The sequence below is a fragment of the Xenopus laevis genome, chromosome 7L, assembly GCF_017654675.1.
Source record: "Xenopus laevis strain J_2021 chromosome 7L, Xenopus_laevis_v10.1, whole genome shotgun sequence".
NCBI lineage: Eukaryota > Metazoa > Chordata > Amphibia > Anura > Pipidae > Xenopus > Xenopus laevis.
Window position 1 is genome coordinate 127303286 of NC_054383.1, and position 14991 is coordinate 127318276.

Sequence of the window (14991 nt, forward strand, 5' to 3'; positions counted from 1 at the left end):
TAACAATTAATAATGAATAAACAATTAATTGATAACAATATTAATAAACAATCGTAACAATTATAATAGTCCTACCATTCATGGTAAGGACTTCATTGGAGATAACTATGAGTGAGAAACTGATCTGAGTTTAATTTTTTTTTAATTTTAATAATAATTTTAATATTTTTTTTAATTTAGAGGATTTTCCTTCAACTAGTGATGAGTGAATTTTGCAAGGAGCAATTGGCTTTGGTTTATATAGTCGTTGTGACATATTCATTAAACATGTTGCTGTTGCTGTAAATGATGAAAATTCTTCATTGAAATTCTTCTTTCACCACCAGGTAACAAAAGTTTCCTCCAGGGTCAGAGAGGGGAATGCATTTCATAGAAAAATCTGGAAATTGTATAGAAGCTATAATGCTGGAAATAACATTAAAAATAATCAAATTAACTAAATACAGTGTTTATAAACTGCTAAATAATCCAAAGTTGCACCCAGCATATTCATAGTAATTTTGCAGTTTTCTAAATTTACTTTTAACTGAAGTATCTCACTTTTTAACAATATTTGTGGTATCAATAATGTTTGGGGTTTTCTCACAAATTAATCTTTATAAAAAAAAATGAATTTAATTTAAAAATAATTTCACAGAGAAACTAGGTAGTTAAAAGGAGATATTCATCCTATCTACTTTACATGCTTTTGAAAAAGATTTTTATCAAATTGTATAACACAAAGGAAGATATCCATAAATTGTGTGCTTGGGTATAAATTCTTGTTGCCCTGCTGCATATAATATCCATCTTTACAGATTTATAATAGGTTCCTTTTGGAGTCACATTGTAAGATCCAGCTTCACAAATGTTTTTGGTGGCGCAACCAAACAATGTCTCGGTCAATGAAAGGTAATCTGTTTAAAAACAGAAAAAGAATGGACAAGGAAAGAAAATGAAGGAAATGTTTTTTTAATTTTGCTTCTAGCCATAGAGTGAAGGTGCCTATTACAAATGAATGCCCAAGTTCCCCGGGTGGAACTGGATGCAGTTTTCTGTGTACACATATAATAATGAAGCTGTTTTCCACATCATGCAGTATATCAACATATGTGATAATTTGCTATAAAGCCCATATAACACTGCAAACACTTTACCTTGTTTTGTTGTTTTTGTATAATGGATGCAGTGGCTTTCATCTCCACCACACTGGATACTATCTTTTTTTAGGCAACGTGCTGAATTTCCAACAAAACACGAAGGACAGGTCAATCCATTTGCCACTTTATTTATAGAAGATGCTGTAGAACAGTAAATATAGAAATATGTCATCCAATACCACTGCCAAAATATAGACTACACTGAATTATTTTGATGAGATGCTGAACAAACTGGACTGATAAGAGAATAAGCATCATATCCTCGATCCCCATATATATTTGAATAAGAGATTCTACTGCATAAATTTAAAGGGATACTGTCATGGGAAAAAAAAAATTTTTCAAAATGAATCAGTTAATAGTGCTGCTCCAGCAGAATTCTGCACTGAAATCCATTTCTCAAAAGAGCAAACAGATTTTTTTATATTCAATTTTGAAATCTGACATGGGGCTAGACATTTTGTCAATTTCCCAGCTGCCCCTGGTCATGTGACTTGTGCCTGCACTTTAGGAGAGAAATGCTTTTTGGCAGGCTGCTGTTTTTCTTTCTCAATGTAATCGAATGTGTCTCAGTGGGACATGGGTTTTTACTATTGAGTGTTGTTCTTAGATCTACCAGGCAGCTGTTATCTTGTGTTAGGGAGCTGCTATCTGGTTACCTTCCCATTGTTCTTTTGTTTGGCAGCTGGGGGAAAAGGGGAGGGGGGGTGATATCACTCCAACTTGCAGTACAGCAGTAAAGAGTGATTGAAGTTTATCAGAGCACAAGTCACATGACATGGGGCAGCTGGGAAATTGACAAAATGTCTAGCCCCATGTCAAATTTCAAAATTGAATATAAAAAAATCTATTTGCTCTTTTGAGAAATGGATTTCAGTGCAGAATTCTGCTGGAGCAGCACTATTAACTGATTCATTTTGAATTTTTTTTTTTTTCCCATGACAGCATCCCTTTAAAGTTAGAAGCTTGCTTTTTTGCTACTGGAATTCAGTGCTGCCTTGCAGGATTTCTGCTCATAAGAAGAAACAATGGAATTTAGATGGCAAATCATTTATAATAAAAAGGGAAAGAGATTTTGGGGCACATTTACTAAGGGTCGAATACCGAGGGTTAAATAACCCTCGATATTCGAACATCAAAGTAAAATCCTTCGACTTAGAATATCGAAGTCAAAGGATTTACCTCAAATAGTGATGGGCGAATTTGCGCGATTCGTCGCCAGCGAATAAATTTGTGAAACGCCCGCGAAAATTCGCGACAAAAATTCGCCGGCGTCCAAAAAAAATTTTCGCCGGCGTCGGAAAAAACGGACGCCGGCGTCAAGAAACGCGTCAAAAAACGGGCGCCGGCGTCAAAAACGAGACGTCGGTGCCGTCTCGTGAATTTTTCGCCATTTTGCGAATTTCGTGTGAAATTCTCAAATTCGCCCACCACTATCCGCAAATACTTCGATCGAACATTCGAAGGAAAAATCTTTGATTGAACGATTAAATCCTTCGAATTGAATGATTCGAAGGATTTTAATCCATCGATCGAAGGATTTTCCTTCGATCAAAAAAAGCACAGAAAGCTTATGGGGAAGGTCCCCATAGGCTAACATTGACGCTCAGTAGGTTAAAAGTGCCGAAGTAGGTAGTCGAAGTTTTTTTTAAAGAGACGGTACTTCGACTATCGAATGGTCGAATAGTTGAACGATTTTTAGTTTGAATCGTTCGAATCAAAGTCGTAGTCGAAGGTCGAAGTAGCCTATTCAATGGTCGAAGTACCCAAAAAAAAAAGTTTTTTTACTTCGAATCCTTCACTCGAGCTTCGTAAATGTGCCCCTAAATATTTGATTAAAATAAATAAAAAACTCTGGAAATGTTAATACACTTCAATAATTGAACCGAAATTCTAAATCCAACCTTTTTTTTCCCCATAAGCAGAAACATTAAGATGAATTTATGGCTTTGGGGGTCAATCATACTACTTGACTTTCAAATATAAATGTTCTAACTCCACCTGTAGCACCTTGACAAGTATGTAGTAAGGAGTAAAAGCTGAGGGCTCTAACATATTGTTATCTTAAAAGGGCACCCATTATGTGTAAACATAAAGCTTTAGTCTCTTTAATACAGGTGGGGATATCATTAACTTGATACTAACTGGATGTTGCCATAGAAAGGGATGGGTGAAATATTTTTACTTTTATTTATCTTCACCATCTAGGAGCTGAGAGAAGGGCAATTAACTGCTTCTCTTGATGATACAGAGAGCTATATCTGGTAAGTAATAGGACAAACAACAGTATCACCCTTTGCTAACCCTACCCAATTGTATACTACCCATTGGGTTTCTTCAAGAACATGACCCACAAAGGGATCCATTGTGGTGCATTTGCTATTTTCACCTCTACTACTATAGACAAGGTTGGTAGAATGATTTCAAGGGCATCAGCTTAATACAGCATCAGCAGATATAAGTAACTTAAACAAATTCTTTTGATACTTACATATTGTCGGTACAGGGGCCATGCACTTGTTTCCATTACAGCAGGATGTATTATATGATATTATTTTACTATTGCTGCGAATGGTGCCAGCCCTTTTGCACTCACTGGAATAACCACATCTATGTATCTCTTCAACAACTTGTATTTGTTCTTGTAGACAAATAATCACCATGTAATGACAAGACCATTAAAAAAACAAATCACTATTTAACAATAACATATAATTAACACATACAGCTGGAGTGCTGAATATACCTAGATTGGTTATATAAACGTTATTTCTTGTAAATACCAGTTCCACAAATCTCTGTTGAAGTTGGCAATTGGCTCAGATAAAGTATCTGTAATGGATTCTCTTATTTTCTTATACAAGTCTAGGGTGTCTCCCTCGTGATTATAAAAAAAAAAATCCTGAAGATCTTGACATCATAAGTAGTATGATGTATGGCATCAAGAGGAATAAAGTTAACCCCTTAAAAGACCTTGGGCATGACCCTGCAACTGGTACCCAGGAATTATTGATATGCTGTATGCTAGAAATGGCCAGTACAATTAGTGGAAAAGTTCCAGTAGCACGCACTATTAGACGCCGGGTGTCACATCGCCCACGTTTGATGCATAGCGTTCAGACTCTGGCATCATGTTGCCTGCATTATGACGCATAGAGCTATGATGCTTGTGTCACGTCACCTGCAAATTGGCGCCGAAGCTAACATTATTTAAGGAAAGGACAGAAGCAAATATGTGCCTGGTGTAATCCTAAAAGCCTAGCTTTCACTATTGTGATTTCCTGTTGCCGTTCATTCCTGTTATTGACCACGATCCTCTCCTGCCTTTCTTGACCTTCTGCTTGTGACCAGATTCTGAACCTACGCTGCCTGCCCTTGTCCCAGACCTGATGGAGCAAGCCTTCTGCCTTAACCCTAGTACCTTGCTTCTTTTTTTGCTTCTTTTTGCTGGAATTCCCGGTAAGCCTGAAAAGATGCTACTGCGCCTACTGACACAGGGGAACACTTGAACTGCCACCACCTTCTGACTAGGCTGTAGTTCCAGGGTTCCTGCATCAATAGTATGAATATACTTGTGCCTAAGGAATCAGGCACATACATCACTTGCATGGTGAAAGCCAGAATTGAAGCCAGGCAGACTATTAGAGAATATTCAATGCAACTGTGGCCGCTTTGTAACAAAGAACACATGCAGTTGCATGTGTTTTGGTGAATTGACCATAATTTCAGTAGTCACAGAACAGTTGCCAGTTTAACAGGGCTAGCATTCTTGGAATAATAATTGGACTAAATAATGCTGCATGAGAAAAAAAACATGGCATTTGTGCTCAAAATTGCACATTGATCTCTTTTGTCTTAGGTAAACATGCCCTTCTAGCATCATGAAAAAGATCAATCCATCATAGCTGTAGGGTCAAGATCGGCTCCCTAAATCTACAACTAGTGCTAAGCTCCTGGTCACGGCTCAGTCTTCTGCCCATAGCAACTGCCTTTGGCTTTGGGAGGAGTCCTCAGCTACTCAGATGCCTCCAGGTCTTAAAATGAAAGGAGCCAAGCAGAAGTTCTGGACAAGATCATTACCAAGTTAAGATGGAAGTCAACACCAATGCTCCAGGGGACAAACTAGAATATAGTGGGGTCAGGCAGGCAAAAGCCAGTCCGGGCAGAGTACAAGCAAAGTCAGGTAGGCTAGGGTTGGTCCAGGCAGTGTTCAGGCACGGTCAGAGTTCAAGCAAGATGAGACAGGCAGGGATCAAAAAACAGAATCAACAGATTAAACGCAACCAGGAACTAACAAAATAGACCTAAAAACGGGCAATGAGTTTTGGCCCGAGGCCCCTTTAAATATTCAAACTTTGCATCAAAAACATGATGACGGCAAACACTTGGCTCATAAAACTTGGAAGTGCCAGCACCGGAGGAAGAGAATCAAGGCTTTGGGCACCCCCGCCGGCCCACTAGACCACCAGGTAATCTCACATGTAGGCTATTAGCGCTAGGAACCTCTCAAGTGTATTTGTCTGTGTTTTTTTTCAGTATGAATCATAATACTCTCAAATCTATTTTTCAACATCAGTAAGACTGAATATGCACATTATCAGATTGAAGAATCCTACAGCATCAATTTTACCTCAATACTATTCTTATATTCACTTTAATTCTTTAAAGAACAATGAAACCCACTTAACCAGTGTAACACATTTACTGTTATGCACACTGTAAGTACTGTAAGTCGATGGGGGCATATCTATTAAACATATAATTTTTTAATTTTGAGTTTTTATAAATCAAAAATATTCAACAAACTGAAAGTGTGCTTATTTATTAAAAAAACATGCAATCTCCTAAAAATTTGGTAGAAAAATTTTAAAGCACTGTTATCAAATTTTTATCATTTTAATGAGTTTGTGAACTTTCAATAAAACGTGAAAAACCAAAAAAACATCAAAATCACTTAAATTGTGCCCAGGATAAGTATCTTTGACTTCTCCATGAACTCACCACCTTTTAGATGGTAAAGTTTTTTTGTCCTTGATACATCCATTCATGAGGTTTAGTGCAAAACATCAAACACAAGACAGTAACTAGAATTTGAACAATGAGAAATCTGCCCCTAAGTCTACTTTAGGGACACCTACTTTTTTCAGTGGTAAATTAGTGATTCTATTCACTGGGGGAGTACCTAATATATTGGCATCAAGTAGGACAATGTCCATGCTACCATTTTACTTAATTGTCCATGGTGACCCTAGCGCAGCCTTAAAGGGACACTAAACTAAACTAATATAAAAGAGCCATATTTACTGATATGTCTGTGCCAGTTGTTTAAGATTCTTTAATAGGTCGCTTTTTATTATATCAATTATCTGTTTGTGGACTACAGCTCCAACATGCCTTAACCATTCCTAATATGCTACATTATTCTAGGATTTGTAGTCCAGCAACAACTAAGTAAAGTGTGACTGAGCAACGTAGTGCAGCAGGTTTTCAGGTCCATTTAAGAGGAGATCTATCAAAGTGTGATATTAGATTGATTTACATATTTACATTTATTTACATATTTTCATTTATAATCGCAGCTTCTTTACATACAGCCTGTTGCTGATCACCCTCCAGGCACAAAACTAGGTTGGATGCACCTGCTAGGCTTGAGCAGTACACGCAGGTCACCCACAAAGATGGAGCCAACTCCCCACACACATAGTTATATAGTAGTTACATAGTTAAATTGGGTTGAAAAAAGACAAAGTCCATCAAGTTCAACCCGTCCAAATGAAAACCCAGCATCCATACACACACCCTCTCTACTTTTAATTAAATTCTATATACCCATACCTATACTAACTATAGAGTTTAGTATCACAATAGCCTTTGATATTATGTCTGTCCAAGAAATCATCCAAGCCATTCTTATAGTCATTAACTGAATCAGCATCACAACATCACCTGGCAGTGCATTCCACAAAATCACTGTCCTGACTTTGAAGAACCCCCTACGTTGCTTCAAATGAAAGTTCTTTTCTTCTAGTCTAAAGGGGTGGTCTCTGGAACGGTGATCCATTTTATGGGTAAAAAGGTCCCCTGCTATTTGTCTATAATGTCCTCTAATGTACTTGCAAAGTGTAATCATGTCCCCTCGCAAGCGCCTTTTTTCCAGAGAAAACAACCCCAACCTTGACAGTCTCCCCTCATAATTTAAGTCTTCCCTCCCTCTAACCAGTTAAGTTGCACTTAGTCTCTGCACTCTCTCCAGCTCATTTATATCCCTCTTAAGGACTGGAGTCCAAAACTGCACTGCATACTCCAGATGAGGCCTCAACATTGAACCTTATTTTCCAGTTTGCTGCCCAGTTTTCCAACTTAGACAAATCACTCTGCAAAGTGGCAGCATCTCACAGTGCTCCACTCCATCACCTCCGCCGCCAACTGAACCCGCCGCAAACATCAACCCCAACTCCTGCAGACCCCTCTCCTGCAGTTAATACAGTGTCAGGCCACGCTAGCTGCAACATTCACACCAAACTGGAGGAACTTAAGGTGGACCTCTCACTCATTAAACAAGACATGCAAAACATAAGGGAGTGCACAGGGAGGCTAGAGAAACACCCAGCACAGGTCCCTGTTATCTATCACAACTTAAGCAGCTATTGCAAACACCAATAACCGACTTGATGACTTGGAGAATAGGCAAAGGCACTCCAACATCAGAATAGCGGGCCTTCCTGAATGCACAGAAGGCTCCCATCCTAAACTCTGCACTGAGAAGTGGCTTAAAGTCAACTTAGGGCCTGAGCACTTTTCTGCAAATTTGTGGTGTCAAGCAGATTGAGGGACCAAGGCATTGAATACTCCATGATGTTCCCGGCTAAGCTCAAAGTCCTGGATGGAAATAAATCCCTATTCTTCAACTAGCCTGACACCATTGTTGACTGGTTGGACTGTACACTTTATCTCAATGCACATCCCATGCCAATAACTACTTCTGACCCCTTCTTCAGTCTGGGCAAGAATTACCATCAGAAAATCCTGATACAGTATGACAGGGATTCTCTGTCACTAAGTACTTCAATCACTTTCCTCTGATTTAGCAGCCTTAACAGCTTTTGGATTTACAGCTAGATGTGAAGTAGCAAGACCATACAACTGGAAGTCTGGTAAACACAGATACACACATATACCTTTTTCTGATACTTTTCCAGGGTATTATTTCCGGGCACTGGGTTGTGAAACTCTGTTCCGCCGACCAACCCAGTGTGCAGGCTACAACACAAACAGTTTCTAGCTGCCTTACTAAAATACACCACATTGTGTCACATAGGCCTCCTTGGGGCACGCTATAGGAGGCTAGACACTGACTTTTTCCTATTCACAATAACCATCCTGCATCCAAACCCTACACCTTCGAGGATACACAATGAAGACTGTACCTCACCAGCATACATAGCTTGGAAGCTGGGATGAGCTGCCACTCCAGGACTCCTGCCTAGTAAGTGCTCAGCACACAGTTGCATACCTGCAGAGATGGTTATTAATCTTTTCTGTTAGTTTGGAACTCTGCTTTAAGATTAATTGGAACATAACTCAGACCTCTCTCTAGCTTAATGCTATGTTCTGGGAAAATGTATCTCCATGTTGGGGGAGGATACTGGGAAAGGGGTACTAAATATTGGGGGTTTCACTTCTCACTTTCTCATCTTTTCCTACTTTGTCTCAAGGGCCAGATGTATCTACTATTGCCATAATGTGGATCTCGGCATGGGGAATGCCCCAGGGCCGCCATGCCATAATTGTGTGACCCAGCCATACTGGGTTTGGCTGCAGTCTCAGAGCTGCCCCCTGCAGTGAAAATTGTCGCAGAGACAAAAGTCGCCAGAAGAAAAAACGACCATTGACTTTAATGCATTTGGACAAAAATGTCACCAAGTAAAAAAAAAGTTGAAACAAAAAAAGGCCCATTGACTAGCCAATTCTACTTGAGATGCCTTAATATAAACTTTTCACTTAAACATAACAATATAGGGCAGAGAGTGGCTGTGTTGCTAGACACCACCAAAGCATTTGATACAGTCAATTGGACTGACCTGTGGGAGGCACTAGTACACTATAACATAGGACCTTGGTTCAGGGCATGGATTTGAGCACTCTATACTCATGCGCAAGTCAAAATCCTGGTTAACAGAGTGCTTTCTGACACTATATATCTTGAACCGGACACAAGACAGGGCTGCCCCCTCTCGTTCTTGTTATTTGCCTTGGCCATAGAGACTCTAGCAATACAGATCAGAGTAAACCAACACATAGAAGGCTTGCACTAGGGACAGTTACTGAGAAAGTATCACTCTCTATGGATGACATGCTATTGTACCTGGCTAATCCTAACCAGGCACTGTCCACTCTTTTTAAAACTCTAACCAGATCTCAGGTTTTAAGGTAAATGAAAGCAAGTTGGTTATATTCCCAATTGACCTGCTCCTAGTAGGCAGTCACTGTAGGGTTGGTAACTTGCAAGTGGTAGACACTTGGGATTATGATACACTAAGACCTACAGCAATACACAACTCTTAATTTAGATCCTATAGTACACTCCTTTAGTGTGAAGATGGATACCTGGCAAGCCCTCTAACTCTCACTACTAGGCAAAGTGAATATTTTTAAGACAATCTTTTTACCAAAATTGTTGTACACCCTGCACAATTCTTCCATCACACCTTGACCCTGCTGGTTTACAAGGGTAGAGAGTCTTCTAAGGAATTTTCTGTGGGCAGGGGGACATTCACATCTTAACTTCAAAACTCTTTGTGCCCCAGCAAAGGTGGGTGGCCTAGCTCTGCCAGACCTTAAACTATACTTTCTGTCCAAAATCGAATATATATAAACCCCCAAAAGAGGGAATATGTATAGGGAGCGATCAGCGCCTGTGGCAACAGAAATAAAAAACAAAAAACAAAAATAGCGCAATACGTTTGCAATGTAGAATATCACCCCGTGCTTGCACTGGATGTTAAGTGGATGTGTTTTCCCCTTTTCCTTCAGGTGGCTATTAGTGAATGAAAGTGGCAATTCAAGTGAACAGAGGGGCGGAAGAGTGCTTTTCCTGTGAAAATGGAATATGTTCCAAGGATGCAGGTGCCTCCACCTTCTATATAAAATGCCTACTTACAAACCACTGGCGTGGTATAATGCGTTTAATATGAAGCTCTCTCAGGTTTCTCCTCCAGTGTTCGACTCCTTCCAGGTTCCCAAAGTAGGAATACAAACCGATGATAGTGTAACACCGTTTATTTAAAACATAATTAAAAGCAATTAAAATTTACACTCACATTTCCCTTGCGGGTTTTTGCGCATTGAGTCCAACAAACAGTTTTTCTGGGGTCCCCAGAGGCAGTCCTGCCAGCTTGCTCCAAAAATCTTTTCTGCTCGCTCCAGGTGCCTTGGTCCAGGTTGTTGCGTCCCCCAAACTATGCCTAACGCGTTTCGCTGGATGCTACCAGCTTCCTCAGAATCCAGCGAAACGCGTTAGGCATAGTTTGGGGGACGCAACACGGTGTTACACTATCATCGGTTTGTATTCCTACTTTGGGAACCTGGAAGGAGTCGAACACTGGAGGAGAAACCTGAGAGAGCTTCATATTAAACGCATTATACCACGCCAGTGGTTTGTAAGTAGGCATTTTATATAGAAGGTGGAGGCACCTGCATCCTTGGAACATATTCCATTTTCACAGGAAAAGCACTCTTCCGCCCCTCTGTTCACTTGAATTGCCACTTTCATTCACTAATAGCCACCTGAAGGAAAAGGGGAAAACACATCCACTTAACATCCAGTGCAAGCACGGGGTGATATTCTACATTGCAAACGTATTGCGCTATTTTTGTTTTTTGTTTTTTATTTCTGTTGCCACAGGCGCTGATCGCTCCCTATACATATTCCCTCTTTTGGGGGTTTATATATATTCGATTTTGGATTCATGTACAGTTGAGAGACTGTGAAGGGGTCGGCAAGAAATAATCTAAGAGACTGACATTTTTTCATTGGGCTCCATTTTGTAAGCTTTATTGTTTTTATTGTTATATACTTTCTGTCCAGTCAGCTTGCATTTGCACATTGAGACAGCAGCAGTTTGTTCCTTTGTGGCTCTGGCCAGATCACTATACAGAGGACCTGAGTCTGAGAAAGTTTCATTTCTGTGTAATGTAGCAGAAATTCCAGCTTTACCTCAGCATTCCTTGTTGTACTGTTGCTTTAACTGCTTTACTCATTTAAAAAGGAATATGTTTACATTATATTAATTTGTTTGCTCTTAAATACTGCTTCATTCAAACCAAATGACAACATACCTGAGATAGAAAGGATTCTTTCATAAATACAGGTGTCATGATCAGGCCTACAAATATCGTGGCTGCAATCCTTGGATATGGCATCCTGGCATGCATAACAGAAGAGGAATCTGCTTACTAAAAAAAGAGATAAAGGTAAACTAAATAAAACTGATGGGATAGATCAGAAACAGAGTCAGGCTGGCAGAATGCAGGCCATGCTGTATTGATAGGGATGGGCACTGGTTTCTGTGCTCCAGAGCACAGACAACTGCGCAATATGTTGGCGCTCTATAAATACATGTTAATAATAATTTATCTAGGCTGGAACTAGGGTGCAAAGTGCTAAAAAAATGGTGAATTGTGCTTGTCTTTTGCACCCTGCCTTTCTCTAGTTTGTTTTTGGAACTAATATTGACCCCTTGAACCAACTGAAATGAGTCAACTAATTATTTTGTAAAAGCCTGATATTTATGGGCTTTATTATTAGTAATACTATTTTCAACATCACATATTTTTAAATCACTTAAATCACACATTTTAAGTGTGTTGTGTGTGTTTTTAAAATCTTGTATGGGTTAAGCAATACCGTACTAATTTGGGATCAAACTTTGGAGCTTTCCATTCATTTTCAAGCAAGCTAAAATTTGTGAGTAGCATAAAATTGCAGAAGACATACTCAAATATCAATATCTGAATGCTGAAGATACACTTCCCATTTTAATTTTTAAGCACTAAATCCAGAATTCAGATTCGGACGAATCCTTGTGCTTGGCTGAACCGAATCCTAGGATTAGGATTTGGATTCAGTTTGGTATTGGGCTGAAGATTTCATGCAGGATTTAGGGATTCAACCGAATCCCAAATAGTGGATTTGGTGCATCCCTAATTTTAACTCCTTTTAATATTTATAAATCTGTACTAATCACAGTAAAGCAAATATTATTTTATATGTTAATAAACAGAAAACATTTTTGAGCTTTAAACTCCAGGGAGCTCATGTTTACATGCATATCCCTACAACATACCTTATTAACGGTATTGAATAAAAATAGTTTTGAGAGAGATGATAAGAAAATAAATATTTCTTACCTACTGGCATATTACTCTTTTCATCCTTTATAATGCAGCCTGCAGAAGCTAAATATGTTGGCATTTTTTGGAATGTTTCACAAAAATACTTTGTGGAACAGCCACTTATCTTAATACGATCAAACTCTGATTAAAAAACAAAACAATAAAAACACAATTATTGCCCATTTGCAACTACATTATACAAACACAACGTTAAAGATAAAAGTAGAAGTTATAGTGACCCTTTACACTTCCAGGGTTATAACGACTGAAGAAAATACAACTAGAATCAGGTACAACAATGGCAGTAAATATGGGCATCTTTAAGTTTAGAATATTTACCTTGGAAGAAAATACAACGGTCTTCTTTACCCTTGCACTGCATTGAATACTTAAAATCAAGCCACTTTGAGTTAAAGTAGACAGGACAAGTCATTCCATTGGAAACACTGCTGCTTGGGATTACTATGAGGATAGAAGAGAGCAGGTAGGACTTACATAAAGATAATGTTCAAAGATGAGGATAAATCTTATAGTTCTGTTTCAGAAACACAGTACATATGCGACCCTGTGCCTTATGACCAATGACTCGCCTGGTTCCTGTGCTGTATATTGTTCCAATACGACTGCAGTGCTAGATGTACAATAATTGGACTTGTACAAAAAGGGTCAAAGCTGATCATTTCCACTGTTTGCTTGACTCTGTGGCAACACAGTGAACTTATAGAACTTCTATTTGATTTTTACTATTCTATGAAATATAAGTAGGGAGGAGCAGAGTTTTTTTTTGGCTGATACAGAATCTAGGATTTTGCAAATGGTGTAAATTGTTGCAAATTTGTGTTTTGCTTCAACTGAAAAAATCATGTTTTTCTCACACAAAAAAAAATGTCCACTGACTTCAATGCCTTTGGCACAAGGAAAAACTTCCATTGACTTAAATGCATTTAGCACAAGAAAAAAATGCCTATTGACTTTAATGCATTTGGCGCTATAAAAAACTCGATACTTGCTGCAAGAAAAACCACCCATTGACTTGAATGCATTGATACTAGAAATAAAGCATCCACTGGCTCCAATGTATCTGGAAAAGTTTTGGCACAGTTTCACCATTTTGTGACTTTTTTCTCACTTTCAGAAATGGGACAGTTCTGCTCATCATCATTCTATGAGAACGAGGGACTATGCAGCAACACTTCCTGGCCCCTTTGCCCTTGTTCAGAGATACAAGGAGGAGATCAGGGAATTGATGGGGAAAATAAGTGAGCCATGAACATTTCAGTAAAGACAAGAAAGGGGTACAGAGAGGTCACTGCAGGGAGTGGGCACAGAGATCGGGGAGCACTAGGAGGAGGTGAGAACACATGGGGGCAAATTTACTAAACAACGAAAATTCGCTAATTTACTAAAATGCGAAGTTGCGTCCATGTCAATCTCTAACTTCACTCTTTGATAAATATAAACCTTTGGAGACCTTTGGCGATGTACTTGCGGATGTGATTTCTAGCGAAAAGTTGCTAGTGTTAGCCACTTCACCCCTTTAGTAAATCTGCCCCTAGGAGATGTGGGGTATATTTATCAAAGAGTGAAGTTAGAGGTCACTATACAGTCCTGTAGAGTGAAATTCCACCACTCTCCATTCATTTCTATGGGATTTTGAAAGATGAACTTTCACTTTCACCCACTGATTAAAAATCCCGTAGAAATGAATGGAGAGTGGCGTAATTTCACACTTTTTTGATAAATATACAGAGGTTGGGGAAACAATGGGGGTAAGATGAGTGTGCATAGAGCTGGGGGGAGGAGATACAGGGAAGGGAGGAGGACATTATGGAGGGAGAAGGACAAGAAGGTTGGATAAGCAGCAGAAAGAAGTAAAGATGGCATATCATTGTGATAATTATAGGCAGACTAGTGGATATTACTAGAATTGAAAAAATATGCTGCAAAAATGCATGGGTGATTTTTCTTTCCTTTGGTACTTACATTCAGGTTTGGAAATCATACAAGCGCTTGTGTCACAGCAGGCAGTACTATATGCTATTTCATTCATAACAGTTGTCGTTCTCTCTTTACGGTTACAGTCCATTATCGTGCTGCATTTCCTTTCAAAATAGTTTTTTGATGATCCCTCCACTATGGAAAATGGATTGACATTCAAAATAATGAATTAAAATCATCTATATATAACAGTGCATGAGAAGCAAGTGTTATGTATCCTGTAATTCAAGTTCCCTGTTCTATCCTTGGAAACCTATTGCAGGGGAGCTACTGTATGTATACTTCTCTCTTCTCTGTGTTGTTCTGTGTAAGGAGGGGAAGGAGTGACAGGAAGGAAGTACTGCACAGGAAGGAAGTGCTGCACAGGAAGTGATAGAATAGAGAAGCAGAAGGGTGGAAGCAAAATGCTGTAAGATCCCAGAGAAGACTGTGTGTAAAGTTTGTAGGGAACCCCAGTGGC

General features: G+C 39.1%; 1 protein-coding gene across 1 annotated transcript; it reads right to left on the reverse strand.

Moving 5' to 3' along the window:
* Positions 1 to 486: 486 nt before the first annotated feature.
* Positions 487 to 14619, reverse strand: LOC121395508. Its single transcript, XM_041569087.1, has 7 exons — positions 14517 to 14619; positions 12873 to 12995; positions 12549 to 12674; positions 11478 to 11594; positions 3631 to 3780; positions 1137 to 1280; positions 487 to 896 (listed from the first exon to the last, which is right to left on the reverse strand). The coding sequence occupies exons 1-7, from the start codon at positions 14617 to 14619 to the stop codon at positions 679 to 681; spliced, it is 981 nt and encodes a 326-aa protein (XP_041425021.1). The 3' UTR covers positions 487 to 678.
* Between the last annotated feature and the right edge of the window lie 372 nt (positions 14620 to 14991).

What these genes read in the sequence shown, in the direction of transcription:
- LOC121395508 (XM_041569087.1), bottom strand. Translation starts at nt 14,619, where the DNA reads ATGGACTGTAACCGTAAAGAGAGAACGACAACTGTTATGAATGAAATA. An exon ending in GGCCCCTGTACCGACAATAT is followed by an intron (nt 1,281 to 3,630) that starts GTAAGTATCAAA and finishes ACTGTTCTACAG; the next exon opens with CATCTTCTATAAATAAAGTG. An exon ending in TACAAAAACAACAAAACAAG is followed by an intron (nt 897 to 1,136) that starts GTAAAGTGTTTG and finishes GTTTTTAAACAG; the next exon opens with ATTACCTTTCATTGACCGAG.